Source organism: Anolis carolinensis, chromosome 4, assembly GCF_035594765.1.
Source record: "Anolis carolinensis isolate JA03-04 chromosome 4, rAnoCar3.1.pri, whole genome shotgun sequence".
Taxonomy (NCBI): domain Eukaryota; kingdom Metazoa; phylum Chordata; class Lepidosauria; order Squamata; family Dactyloidae; genus Anolis; species Anolis carolinensis.
Window position 1 is genome coordinate 136,245,774 of NC_085844.1, and position 12,730 is coordinate 136,258,503.

The window sequence follows — 12,730 nt, forward strand, 5'->3', positions numbered from 1 at the left end:
GCCTTTTTGTATATTTTATTTAGCATATTACTAGAGAACTTTTAATAGAAGCTAAGTAATAGAGGAATGTCAACAGTCAGATAAATAACAAATACCTTGATTAGAAGTGAGGCATTTGGGATTCATAAATTAAAATGTGTGTCCCCTGTGGGCTTAAACGACAAACTGGACTTGTCTTTCTGTAATTTTGTGGACACTTTTGTTCCCTGATACCACAATGTGTGCCTTTTGGTTCTCCAGGGTCATATAAAATAAACAGCTACACATTCTCGTTCTTTCCCATTTAATAACATAAGTTAAAATGATTTTGCTCGTTTAAATCGTAGGGGAAGCAATCAACTAGTTTCTCTTTCAAACTGTCATTTTAATTGATATGTAGCATGCATTTGGTAAGTTATACTGTACCATTGCGCCTACACACTGTTCATTTTGCCTTTCTTCAGTATTTCTTGCTTGACCACTATTGGGTACTTCATGTATACACCGGTAGAGAGCATTTCTAAAGATCTGCTCACCCATTTTCTTTAAAATAGCTTCATTTGGTCCAGAACTTAAGATTAATTATAACAGAATTATTTTTTATAGGGGTGGGAATATTGATTGGCCAATTTTGCACTGAATTGTTTTTATGGTGGGGAATCACATTTGGCTTATGTTTATTGAAGTCTCTTTCAGCTTTGCCTTCTAAAGAAGTACAGAAACAATAATATATTGCAGAATTGTTGTGAAAAATGCTGAAAAACTGGGTCTTTTAATAAATAATTGGATTTTGGTCTTGGAGTTTGGACTCTGCCTGGACTCTTTGAATTACATATTATGTTTATTAAATATAGGATCTAGACTTCACTAAGCTTGGCTTTATTGACCGTGTGTTTACATGGCTGCAATCTGAATATATATGTTTGATTATCCACGTTTTCCCCTGAATTTGTGTTTATCTTGTACTTAAAGGTAAAGGTTTCCCTTTGACATTAAGTCTAGTCGAGTCCGACTCTGGGGGGTGGTGTTCATCTCAATTTCTAAGCCAAAGAGCCGCCGTTGTCCGTAGACACCTCCAAGGTCATGTGGCTGGCATGACTGCATGGAGCGCCATTACCTTCCCGCCGGAGCGGTACCTATTGATCTATTCACATTGGCATGTTTTCAAACTGCTAGGTTGGCAGAAGCTGAGGCAAAAGCAGACGCTCACTCCGCTCCTGGGATTTGAACCTGGCACCTTTCGGTCTGCAAGTTCAGCAGCTCAGTGCTTTAACACACTTCGCTACCGGGGCTCCGTACTTAAGTGTTCCTAAAGATATGGCACAGTAATTTGCAATGTGTGACTTTCTATGGCTGCACGTTTGTACTTGGAAAGCATTTTTATTGGGGAGCCTCTGAAACAACAAAATTCATGTGAGAGAAAGCTGAGAGAGAGAGACTGCCTATGCTCTTTTTGTAGTGGAGTGGGAGCCTCTTCTGTTAATTTTGCTAGGTCATTTGATTAGGCTTTCCATTCCCACCATACATCAATCTTCCAGAAAATGCCAGGGATGGCCTTCTAAATGCAATATGCCTCCTTCCTGTGAAATAACTTACAGCAAACCAGTTGGCATTCTGTCTGAAAATTAGAAAAGCACTCCAACTAATCCCCGTCTCATACACAATGATGACAATTCTCCTCTCCCCTCTCATCTCCACACTGTAAACAAAAGATATGCATTTGGGGCTTGTAACATATTTTGTAAATTAAAGAGCATGAATCAAACAATTTGTAAGGAGGTAAAGGTAAAATACATCCTATTTGTGCAGAGATGTTTGCCATTTAATATGGGCAGAGCTTACATAACTCTTGTCTTGGAGACCTCTGAAGGTTCAAAAGTGAAAGAAAGTTGGAATTTCTCGCCACAAATGTGTTCACTCTCCCCCCCCCCCCCCCGCTTTTTTTTTTTTTTTTTACAAATTTCTTAGAATAGCTCCAGTGTTGGCATTGGTTATCAGCCAGTTTGAGGACATGTTTATGGTCCAGGATTCTTTGCATCCTAAAGCCCCTCTCAGATAGCACCCCACATTCCTGCACTGCACACCTTTTTCCTCCTTTCTATACTGGACTGATATAGGCTAGGCATGTTTCTGCAGAAGCTCTTCAGAGGGAGGACTTTTATCTCTGGAGGGAAGCCTCATCTAAAGGACCCAAAAATGCCCATCCAGATATCACAAGATTGTGCTGAATAAAAGCAGATAAAATGGGTATGCATAGAAATAGTGTACCAGTAGTAATATCTGGGCCATGTTTGAATTCCTGCTCCACGTGTTTGTAAATGAGAGAAAGGAAGTGAACCACAGCAAGGAGAGGTAAGATGTGCTTACCAAAGAAGAAAGCCTGTTCCTATAAATGATCTAGACCAGCTAGTAGAAAAGACAAAGATCCCCCAATAGATAGAGCTGTAAATACTAATGGGATCCCAATTACCTACAAAAACTGATGGGAACAGAATCAACAAAGGAAAATGTTAAATGACCACAGAAGACAACGCGAATATCAAAAGATATACACTGATGTAGAAGCACCACTTACATAAGCAGAGCTTAGTTCCAAGAATTGATGTTTTGGATACTCTTTCAGTTACTGCAAGACTGCATCACACAAAATTTCAAAAAGTCCCCAGTAATCGTTAGCAGAATTAGATAAGTACTTTAGAGCTTTACAACAATTGAATTATTGCAGCACCAGAAAACTTTGATGGCAGGAGGTGAGTATTGAACATGAGAAGCTGCTCATTGGGCCATTCTGGTTTGGTCCCATCTTTTCTTGTGCTTCTGTTACAGTGCAAGTGAAGGATGGTCCTCTGCCCCTTCATGATGGTGACAGCCGTCATAGTTTATGATATAGCGGTCCACTGCAGGATGGCAATGTGTATGGGGGCTTTCTGTCTTCTGTTCCTGTCCTTAGACCTGCTTTGCAGTATCTGCAGTTGAGCAAAGGTAGAACTTGCATGTCTTAACACCCCATTCTGGTAACAGCAATAGTGGCTGCCGCTGTAGGTACAAGGGGTAAGGGTGTCCTTCCAAACAGAGGTTTCCCAGCACTTCTAGTACAATCTACTGTGGAAAGAAAAATATGAAAAATGCCAGTTACAAATGGAATGTAACATCATTTGCTACACATTCCTTCTAAGTGTCCAGTAATAACGAAGGGTTGTTTCATAATAAAGTTTCACCAAAAAGCATCCAGAGCTTCATCTGGCCAAGGCCATCCCCTTGGAATCTCTTGCTGCCTGAGGCTTTGAGGCATCCAAGCTTCAAGGAGACTATGACAGCCACTGGGACAAGTTATCAACAGTTATCCATCCATAGAAGAGGATGGGGGGGGGGGGGGGGGAGAGTAGCCATTATGTTTTCCTGGGCTTTTATGGCAGGACAGAAGACACTACTACTGCATTTACTCTATTATATGGTGCCATCAAATGTAATGCGCCCAACGGTTGAGGCATAGTGGATCAAAGAGGTATGCAACATGAATGAGACTGTTTGGGAAGCCACACCCCTCCACCAGGCTAAGGCTGGCAAATTCAACTGGCCTCACTCACGAGGTTTGGAAGGCCTTGCGAGTGAGGCCAATTGGGAACAGCGCAAGACTGTGTTTTGAGGAATGGTGTGGGCGAGACACCGCGAGGGCTGCCAGAGAGGCAGAAGCACGGCTCAGCCCTGGCCCAGAGGGAAGTGGTGAGGGTGATGCTTCCTGCTGCTTTGGTCAGAGAGGCCTGAAGGCCACACAGCCCCTCTGCAGCTAAATGGCAGGAATAACTCCTCCTTCCCCGGGTACCAAGGAGCCCTGAGGCTGCTACTGGGAACACCCTCTGCTCTCACCTCCCTGTCTGGACTCCAGGTCCCTCCAGGCCTTGTCACGCAGGTGGGTTTATGTGCACAATTCTAATGCATACCTCAATTTCAGCAATACAATTTTGCCAAAAAAGGTGAGCATTAGACTCAAGCAAATTTGATACATGTCTTTTGAGGTTCTTAGAGACTGGCCCAACAAGAGCCAAGGATGGTTAGATGAGAAGTTTTCCCTTAATCACATTACTATCCAAAATGGAGCAGTATTTTTCATATTTCAGGAAGATAATGCATATTTATATAAAAAAGAAAGTAAAGTACAGACTCAGGGCCAGTGCTAGAATGCAGGTTAATTTTGTTTTCAGCAGCTAGTAGCCCTCTCATTTTTAGGAAATGGGTTCTAATACACCGCAAGGAAGTTTTCTAACTCCATTTCAACTGCATTCCTTTTACTTAGTACCAGAGAATGAACTGGGAAAATGAGGCCTTCTCCATGTTTCACCCTGCTCTGGATTCTGTTTCATGGACATGTTAAAAGGAACAAAGATTAGTCTTTGTATTCATTACAAGATACATCCTCTTGGGACAAGTACCTAGTTGCTGGAGTGAGGCAGAAGAGAAAGACTTACATATTAGACATTTATTTTTGCTTGGTCCACCAGTGAACATCAATCCCTCTAGTTCACAGAAATGTTGATTTCTGGTCCTTTTTCTTGGTACATAAGTTCAGACTAAAAAAGAAAAAAACATTAAAAGGAGTTAATAAAATGTTAAAAATAAAGCACATACTTCATCACACAATCCACACAAGGGCAATGGTGGTGGGAGGAGGACAATTTATAGAAACTTGATTAAACGGGTTTTTTATTTTTAAAAATGAGTTAAAGGCCACAAATTCTAAAAGATTTCACTACAAAATGTTAGGAACAGTTCAAACAGGATTGTGATCAAGATACGGATGAATTATTTTGCAGGTGTAGATTCATTCACCCGTTCTCCCTAAAAAGTCACTTCGAAAAGGACAAATCAATAGGGAGACACAATGTACAATCGGGAACAAGGGTCAATTTCTCAGATAAGATATAAATGTTTCAGATTGTCTTCCCTATCCTCATATCATGTTGTTGTTTTTGTGTTCCTTCAAGTCATTTTTGATTTATAGTGACCCTATCACAAAGTTTTCTTGTCAAGATTTATTCAAAAGGGGTTTGCCTTTGTCTTCCTCTGAGCCAGAGACAGGATAACTCTCCAAAGGTCACTCAGTGGGTTTCCATGTCCAAGCAGGAATTTGAACCTCGCTCTTCTAGAGCTCTGTCCCAACACTCAGACCACTACACCATTCTGGGTCGAGAATAAGACCAGTGACACTCTAGAATCTCAAAGTAATGTTGGCTTTTAGTGGACTGCTGATTAGACCCAAGGAGTGAAAAGGCATTGTTTCCTGTGACCAGACTGATCAACCTCATCAACAAAAAAAAGTCAGTCTCCTAAGGGACAAAACTGATTTGTTTTGGCCTGCAGTTACAGATCAGCTTGTGTGTGTGCACATCCTAGACAAGCGTGACTTAATCCTACCAGCCTATCATCTCAGAAGGATTGTCTCAAAGTCCTGTGACAAGAGCTCTTCATTTCCGTCCCAAATGATTTATACGGTGCTAAACCCTGGGACCATAGAAGATGAGAAGATGGCAGAATGAACTAGCAATGCAAGACAAGATACAAATGAAGGTCTCACTCCAATAATCCCCAAGCATTACATGATTGTGCCAGGTAAAATCTTTCTCTGACAGGTGATGAGCTCCTGCAGTTTGATGCCCACCATGTCTACCTAAATCACAACATCGAGCCCAAGACCTCTGGAAAATGGCATTAATTCACCAATGGAAGTGCTGAAAGATGGTTCTGTCTCTTCATTCCTCGAACTACAAATGAGCCACATCTCATTTCTACTTCTCAGGAATCTTTTCAGAAAGATAGTAGCTCTTAACCAGCCACAAGGGGATTAGGCCAGCCCTCCCTTGCACACAGTCAGGTTACATTTCTTCCCTCTTTTCTAACTCACACGGACATATTGAGGTTGGGGGTGGGGAGAGCAAGCCATTTCTACCCAGTGCAGCCCCCTTCCCACTCTTCTCTGTCCCCCAGAATCATGCTCACATCCTCGCTGTCACTGTCATCCTGATCTTGCTTCCTCTTCAGCTTTTCTTCTTCTTCTTTTCTCTCCTTCTCTGGCATAATGTCATCTAACCAAACCAGGTATTGTCGGGGGAAGATGTATTCCATCACCTTTCGGATGCCTACAAGAGCCAGCAGCTAGCAAGCCAAAACAGAATTACACAAAATTAGAAAGAGAAGGAGGAATATCAATTATTTACACAGTACTTTCCAAAAGGATAATCACGTCTGTTTGTGGCAGGAAAAAAGACAAAACTGAGAAGAATTCAGTTTGAGAGTGGGGAAAAAAATCTCCTGAAATTTCCTGAAAAATTGCCCTGTCCTTTCACAGGCAATGGGAATGAGGATAGGACTATATTTATTGCAGGGTGCACAGCCCTGCCCTCTTTTTAGTTACTCACAGCAACAGACTGCACCATAGAGATATAAATCCACTGTATGCCAGACCTTGTTGCCCTAGATCTGATAACCTCCCAATCTTGGCACATAAATTCAGACTAAAAAGAGACGCCAGTCAACTAAAGACAGATCAGTTCCAGATTGGACTATTGCAATGCATTCTTTGCACCCCTTCCCTTGCAGACAATCTAAAACTGTGTTCGATGCAGAATGCTATATTGGAGGTACTCAGAGGGCAAGGGGAAAGTGGCCCGGTTAGATTCTGCACTGGCTAGTGGCTACCATTGAGTCATCAGGTGTAATTCAAGATGTTGATGCTATAAATGTATAGGGAGCATATAACTCTCCTACTGAAACATCTTCACTGGCTATTGGCCCATTTCCAAAGATAATTCAAAGTGCTGGTTACAGCCTATAAAGCTCTATACAGCTTATGTACAGAGTACTTGAAAGCTCATATTTCTCCTTATGAGAATGCCCAAGTCTGAACATCTTTGAGGAAAGGGTTTCTCTCCATCCCACCAACCTTGGATATGGGAGAGAGCATTCTTGGTGGTTGCTACAAGAACTGGAATTCCCATGGAAGAGAGGTTTAATCTATCTCCTCTTTGTTGTCTTTCTGCCGGTAAGCATATGCCCTTTTCTTTAAACAGGGCTTCAGCCCTGGCTGATCAGGATGGGTGTGCTGTTTTAATATTGCATTATGTATTGTGCATTTTATATTAAATTCTTTTTAAAATAGTGCTTTAATTTAATGTACTATTCAATGCTTTTTAAAATGTTCATGCTTCATATTGTTTTAATGGCTCTGTTTTAATTGATACTGTAGGCCACTTTGAATCCCATTCAGAAGAAAAAGGGGATTTAAAATAAACAAATAAACAAATATTCCCTAAAGAATCTTACCATTACTGGAAAAATAATGGCAGCTGCAGTTGACTTAATGATCCATAGGACCGCTAGACAAAGTATCTGAATGAAGGTGAAGAGATGGACTTGGCGTAGTGGGACATGGCGGAGGTAAATGAAGTCAGGCTGATGTTTAGCAGGCATCAGCAGGAGCTGGAGTCTGTCTGTGAACTAAAATATATGAGAACAAGTTAGAATCAGGAAACCCTTTTATAGGTACTGAATACTCCACGTGGAAAGTCCTGCCTTAGGGAGGGACAAACTATCACAATGGCTGGGATCTGATGGCTTAGTCCAGTGTTCTCAACCTGTGGGTCCCCAGATGTTTTGGCCTTCAACTCCCAGAAATCCTAACAGCTGGTAAACTGGCTGGGATTTCTGGAAGTTGTAGGCCAAAACACCTGGGGACCCATAGGCTGAGAACCACTGGCTTAGTCTCACTGAAGCAACTGTTGACTAGTGAGCAATTTATGGGTAAATCCCAATGGGTTGGGACTAACAATAGGATTAAGGCCAAGTACCTTCCACATCACTTTTTTTAAAGAAAGAAAAATCAGGGAATCAGAGATCTGCTGAAAATGTTCATTATTCCATGTGAAACAGTTGTGCCTTTCAAATACTTAGTGACCAAGGACTTCACGTCCACTTGTTGCCTAGTCGCAATTGTGTTGTTTAAGTAAATGGAAATATACTGTTATTGAAATGACCATTATCACATTTGTTGCAATTACACAATGTTGGCACTTTGTTGATGCAAATTCCCACAATCATTCTTCTATACAGCCTTGCTTCCTCCTTATTGCCCTATTCAATCCAAATGCACTGTGGTTTTTTTCTTTTTTTCTTCCTATTTTACCAGAATGGCACAATTTGGGAGACCTTCCACTGTTTTACAATATTGGAACTGAAGTGGAAGGACATTATCACACAAGGAAGAGTGGCAGAAGAACACTTCATGCACTTTCCCTTCAATTAAAAGAGATAATTCAAACACAATGCGACTACAGAAGCAACACAACGTCATGCATTAATCCCCATCCAAAGGCACTTTCATTTTACTGTAAATGTGCTTTATCAGGCTCATGTAATAAAGTCCTAAGAATGAGCTGGGAAATTCCTGGTTCAGGTCTTGACTGAGCCAAAAGTTCATTAAATAGCTTCATTAGGTAAACCACTGATCATCAGTCTCAGCTCTTCCACATGCATTGCTGGGATGGTTGCACTGGAACTGGTTTACATCACTGGGCTGTTTAATATTTGCCAAGATACGTAATGTATAGGAAATATTGCAAAATTAGATTATTTCACTCTCCAAAAACATTCATTTTAAGGGCAAAATTATAAAAATTCTAATGTGTCTATGGGGAAAGATAAATGTAGTGCAAAGATACAGCTTACAATCTATTCCTTCATTGTGTGCTGAGCTTGATTTCCTCACTGCTGCAGTTACAGATCTGCCTCCAAGTTAATAAAATGTCAAGTCAGACATCAATCTTCCTTTCCCTTTTATTTTTCATATGGATTATTGCCTGCACCCTTTACTTTTGAATACACCATGTATACTTTTTTTCATTTGCCTCAGTAACAAACAATAATTTGAAAAAGAACCTATGTTAGAAGGTTTCCCAAGCTTGGGCAGACACCTCCAGAGTTGGCATTCTGTCATTTTACACAGTGCAACTGACTGAGAGCAGCAAAACTCAAAGAATCTCCTTCCCACACAATCCAAAAGATGCCTTTTCTTGGTTTTTTGCACTCACCTGAATACTGCTAAGTGCAGACACACCCATATAGAGAAAAATGCCATATAGTACAGGCATCGGGATAAACTGTGAAAAATCAAATTCAAAGCGTAAGCATCACTCAGTTACACTGAGCTTTAATAAGAATAAAATCTGGCAATTGTACTGATGAGAGTCTATCCCTTTTCCCTGCCAACAGGAGCCATTTTTCAAATGATGCTAAGTACACATTTCCAAAAACGGATCTATGAGAGATCAAGCATTCTTGATCATTTCATGCATAAGAAACGTGCGGTTGCCTCTGAAGACGGCCCGGAAGCTCCAACTAGTACAACGGGTGGCAGCCAGATTAATAACTGGGGCGGCATACAGGGAGCGTACCACCCCCCTGCTAAGCCAGCTCCACTGGCTGCCAATATGCTACCGAGCCCAATTCAAAGTGCTGGTTTTGACCTATAAAGCCCTAAACGGTTCTGGCCCAATCTACTTGTCCGAACGCATCTCCTCCTATGAGCCAGGAAGATCCCTAAGGTCATCTGGTGAGGCCCTGCTCTCGGTCCCGCCTGCCTCACAAGCGCGTCTGGTGGGAACGAGGGACGGGGCCTTCTCAGTGGTGGCTCCCCGGCTGTGGAACACCCTCCCCAGAGATATACAGCAAGACCCAACCCTTTTCAGTTTTAGAAAAGCCTTAAAAACATGGCTATGTGCCCAGGCTTTTAACGAATAAATGATAAAGACGACCCAGACGGTTATATGGATAAAGTAGGAGGATATTGGACGAACGGATTTTAAGCATATGTTTTATGTTTTATATTTTATACAGTATTTAACTGGTTGTAATACATTTTTATATGTTGTTGTTTTAATGATGTGTCGGCATCGAATTGTTGCCAATTGTACGCCGCCCTGAGTCCCTTCGGGTGAGAAGGGCAGGATAGAAACATTGGAAATAAATAAATAAATAAATAAGAAAACAAGCCCAAAAGTTGTTTCCTCTTTTTTTCCAGTTCTCGCTGAAGTATATTGTGCAGAATTCCTGACACATCAAGTTCAACCATCCCAAGGAAGTATTTAGAGCAAAAAATATCTTCTGAAACTTCAAATGAAGACACATGTAAAGAGAAATGGAGCAGTAGCCTATCTATTAAATAACTTGTTAATAGGGTTGTTGTATGTCTTTCAGGCTGTGTGACCATGTTCCAGAAGTATTCTCTCCTGACGTTTCGCCCACATCTATGGCAGGCATCCTCAGAGGTTGTGAGGTATGGATAAACTAGGAAAGGAAAAAATATATATCTGTGGAGAGTCCAGGGTGTGGCAAGAGTCCTTTCTCACTGGGAAGCCAGCATTAATGTTTCAGTTAATCACCCTAATTAGCATTGGAAAGGTTTTTGTCTCTTGCCTGGGGGGATCCTTTGTTCAGTCAAAGGATCCATACCTCTGAGGATACCTGCCATAGATGTGGGTGAAACATCAGGAGAGAATACTTCTGGAACATGGTCACACAGCCCGAAAGACATACAACAACCCTGTGATCCCGGCCATGAAAGCCTTCGACAACAAACTTGTTAATATTTGTTTACAATGACTATGGGCCTGATTTAATCTCAAAGAGTTACATTTGGCTTCTGTCAAGGATTCATGACCTCTCCGGACATCAGCTAGTACCAATATTAATTGTGGTATTGCTAGGGTACAAACAATAAATGCCTTTGTTACCTTGAGTACAGGTGCCAAGAATACTGACAATCCTGTGAGGATGAAGACCACCAGTCCTGTAACTCTTTGCTCCCTGAAAGTAGATGATGGACAAAATAGATCACCAAAAATATATATATCTATATTTAGGTTACTCAAAAGAATCTATCTAAATCTGTATTTAGGTGACTCAAAAGAAGTACCTGATTCCCAGGAACTTTGGCTGCTCTCCTGGAGCACAAGTGGTGCTCTCTTTCTTAAGGCTGTCCATATGGGCCAGAGAGATGACTGTGGCTGACACATACCAAGGCAAGCCCATGATGGAAGTAAAGATCATCAAAAGGGAAACACAGAAGAAATCCAGGTGAAATCCTGCCCCCTTCTGCAAAAGGACAGCTATGTTAGTTACGTTTATATTCCACCCATGCTCCAGTCATTTCAAGGATACATATACAGGTCTACTCCTCCCCATTTTCTCCTCATACAAAACTTGGGAATTAGGTCAGACTGAAAGAGAAAAACCAGTCCAAAGTCACTCTGTGAGTTTTATGACTCATTGAGGAAGAAAACCTAGGTCTCCTATTCTAACTGCACTACATTTTGGACACTTTTATTGTCCAAAATTGTCAATAGCATTCGTACAGTATTAAAAAGATGCTTTGAGGCACTCAAGACCGTCTCCTCTGGAATCAGTAACCTAAATGCAAGGCTAGTCCTATCTAGTTTAGACCCAGTTAAATGAATGGAATATATTAGTTACACAGTTAGCTTAGTTCCCATTGGCTTAAATGGGGCAACTCTAGGTACTAATGCTGGATTTAGCCAAGTTAAAGAAGCCAATGGTGCACATCGCTAATTTGGCAATAATACAAACTCATAAGCTGTGTAGTAATTCTGGAAAATGTCTGTTCCTCTCTGAAAGCTTTCACCACAAGTGCCCAAAATGGGTTTCCCACATTGATGATGAACTCTGCTCAGGCCAAAAAAGAATGTGAGGGAAATCTGGCTCTTCATTGCCTTCATGTTGGGCCCCCAATAGAGGCAGGTTGCTTTCCTTGCTCCATTCCCCACTTTTTCACCAGGTTGCATTCTCATTCTTTTTTTTTTCCTTTTTCTTTTTTTGCTATTTACATTCCTTTCCCTATCTTTACATATTAAGATCAGCAATGCTATTTATCACGATCCCCACACTAACACCTCAAATAACCAGATCTTCTTTCCTTTAGCTCTCCTCAAGTATGTTCTCTTTAGGCATTATTAGAAGGAGAGGAAAATATTTGATTGTTACATGTCCCCTAGCTTTCACTCTTGACATCCACTGGTCAACGCCAAATACATAATGTTGGCCTCAAAAGCCTGCCCTCAACTTATATATGAGATTAATTTGTACAAGAGTATATACAGGTAGCTTCCAAAATGCATAATTTCGACTGGGTTTTCTATCGGTCTTGCTGTTCAACCATATTGGACTTCCTGATTAAATAAACTGAACACATTTCCCACTGGGGCAGCAGAAGGAGGAAGGAGGTTACCTTACAGTCTGGCAAGGTAACCTTGAGCAAACGTGAGAGGCCTTGAGCAAACGTGAGAGGCCAGGCACATAATCCAACCAGAGTAACCAGTTCCATCTTGCAAAGTGCAGAATGGAATATGTTTTCTAGCACATTTCACCATGAAACATTTGGTGAAAACAACCGATAAACCCCCTACTGCAGGGAAGCCTGAGAGAATGCTTCATCGCTATTGCTAGTTTTCTTAAATAGCACATACTTCTGTGGGAGGAGTAGATGGGAAAGGAATTGGACTCCCCAGGAAGTTGGACAATGTACTAACTCAGTGGTTCTCAACCTGTGGGTCCCCAGATGATTTTGGCCTACAACTCTCAGAAATCCCAGCCACTTTACCAGCTGTTAGGATTTCTGGGAGTTGAATGCCAAAACATCTGGGCACCCACAAGTTGAGAACAACTACACTAACTGCTCTTGGAGTGG

The 12,730-nt window shown here is 41.4% G+C and overlaps 1 protein-coding gene across 3 annotated transcripts in view; it reads right to left on the bottom strand.

Annotated features, from left to right (window-relative positions):
* The window catches only part of slc4a9 (solute carrier family 4 member 9), a 99,305-nt gene continuing 86,575 nt past the window's right edge, over positions 1–12,730 (bottom strand). For 2 of the 3 annotated variants that reach the window (XM_062977881.1, XM_062977883.1), the window contains 7 exons: positions 10,943–11,121; positions 10,761–10,833; positions 9,060–9,128; positions 7,297–7,470; positions 5,974–6,129; positions 4,446–4,547; positions 1–3,081 (listed from right to left, as the gene is read on the bottom strand). In XM_062977881.1, the coding sequence (XP_062833951.1) occupies positions 4,494–4,547; positions 5,974–6,129; positions 7,297–7,470; positions 9,060–9,128; positions 10,761–10,833; positions 10,943–11,121 (705 nt within the window). In that variant the 3' untranslated portion in view covers positions 1–3,081; positions 4,446–4,493. The remainder of the gene's footprint in view (positions 3,082–4,445; positions 4,548–5,973; positions 6,130–7,296; positions 7,471–9,059; positions 9,129–10,760; positions 10,834–10,942; positions 11,122–12,730) is intronic. The other variant, XM_062977882.1, reaches the window with a different exon arrangement.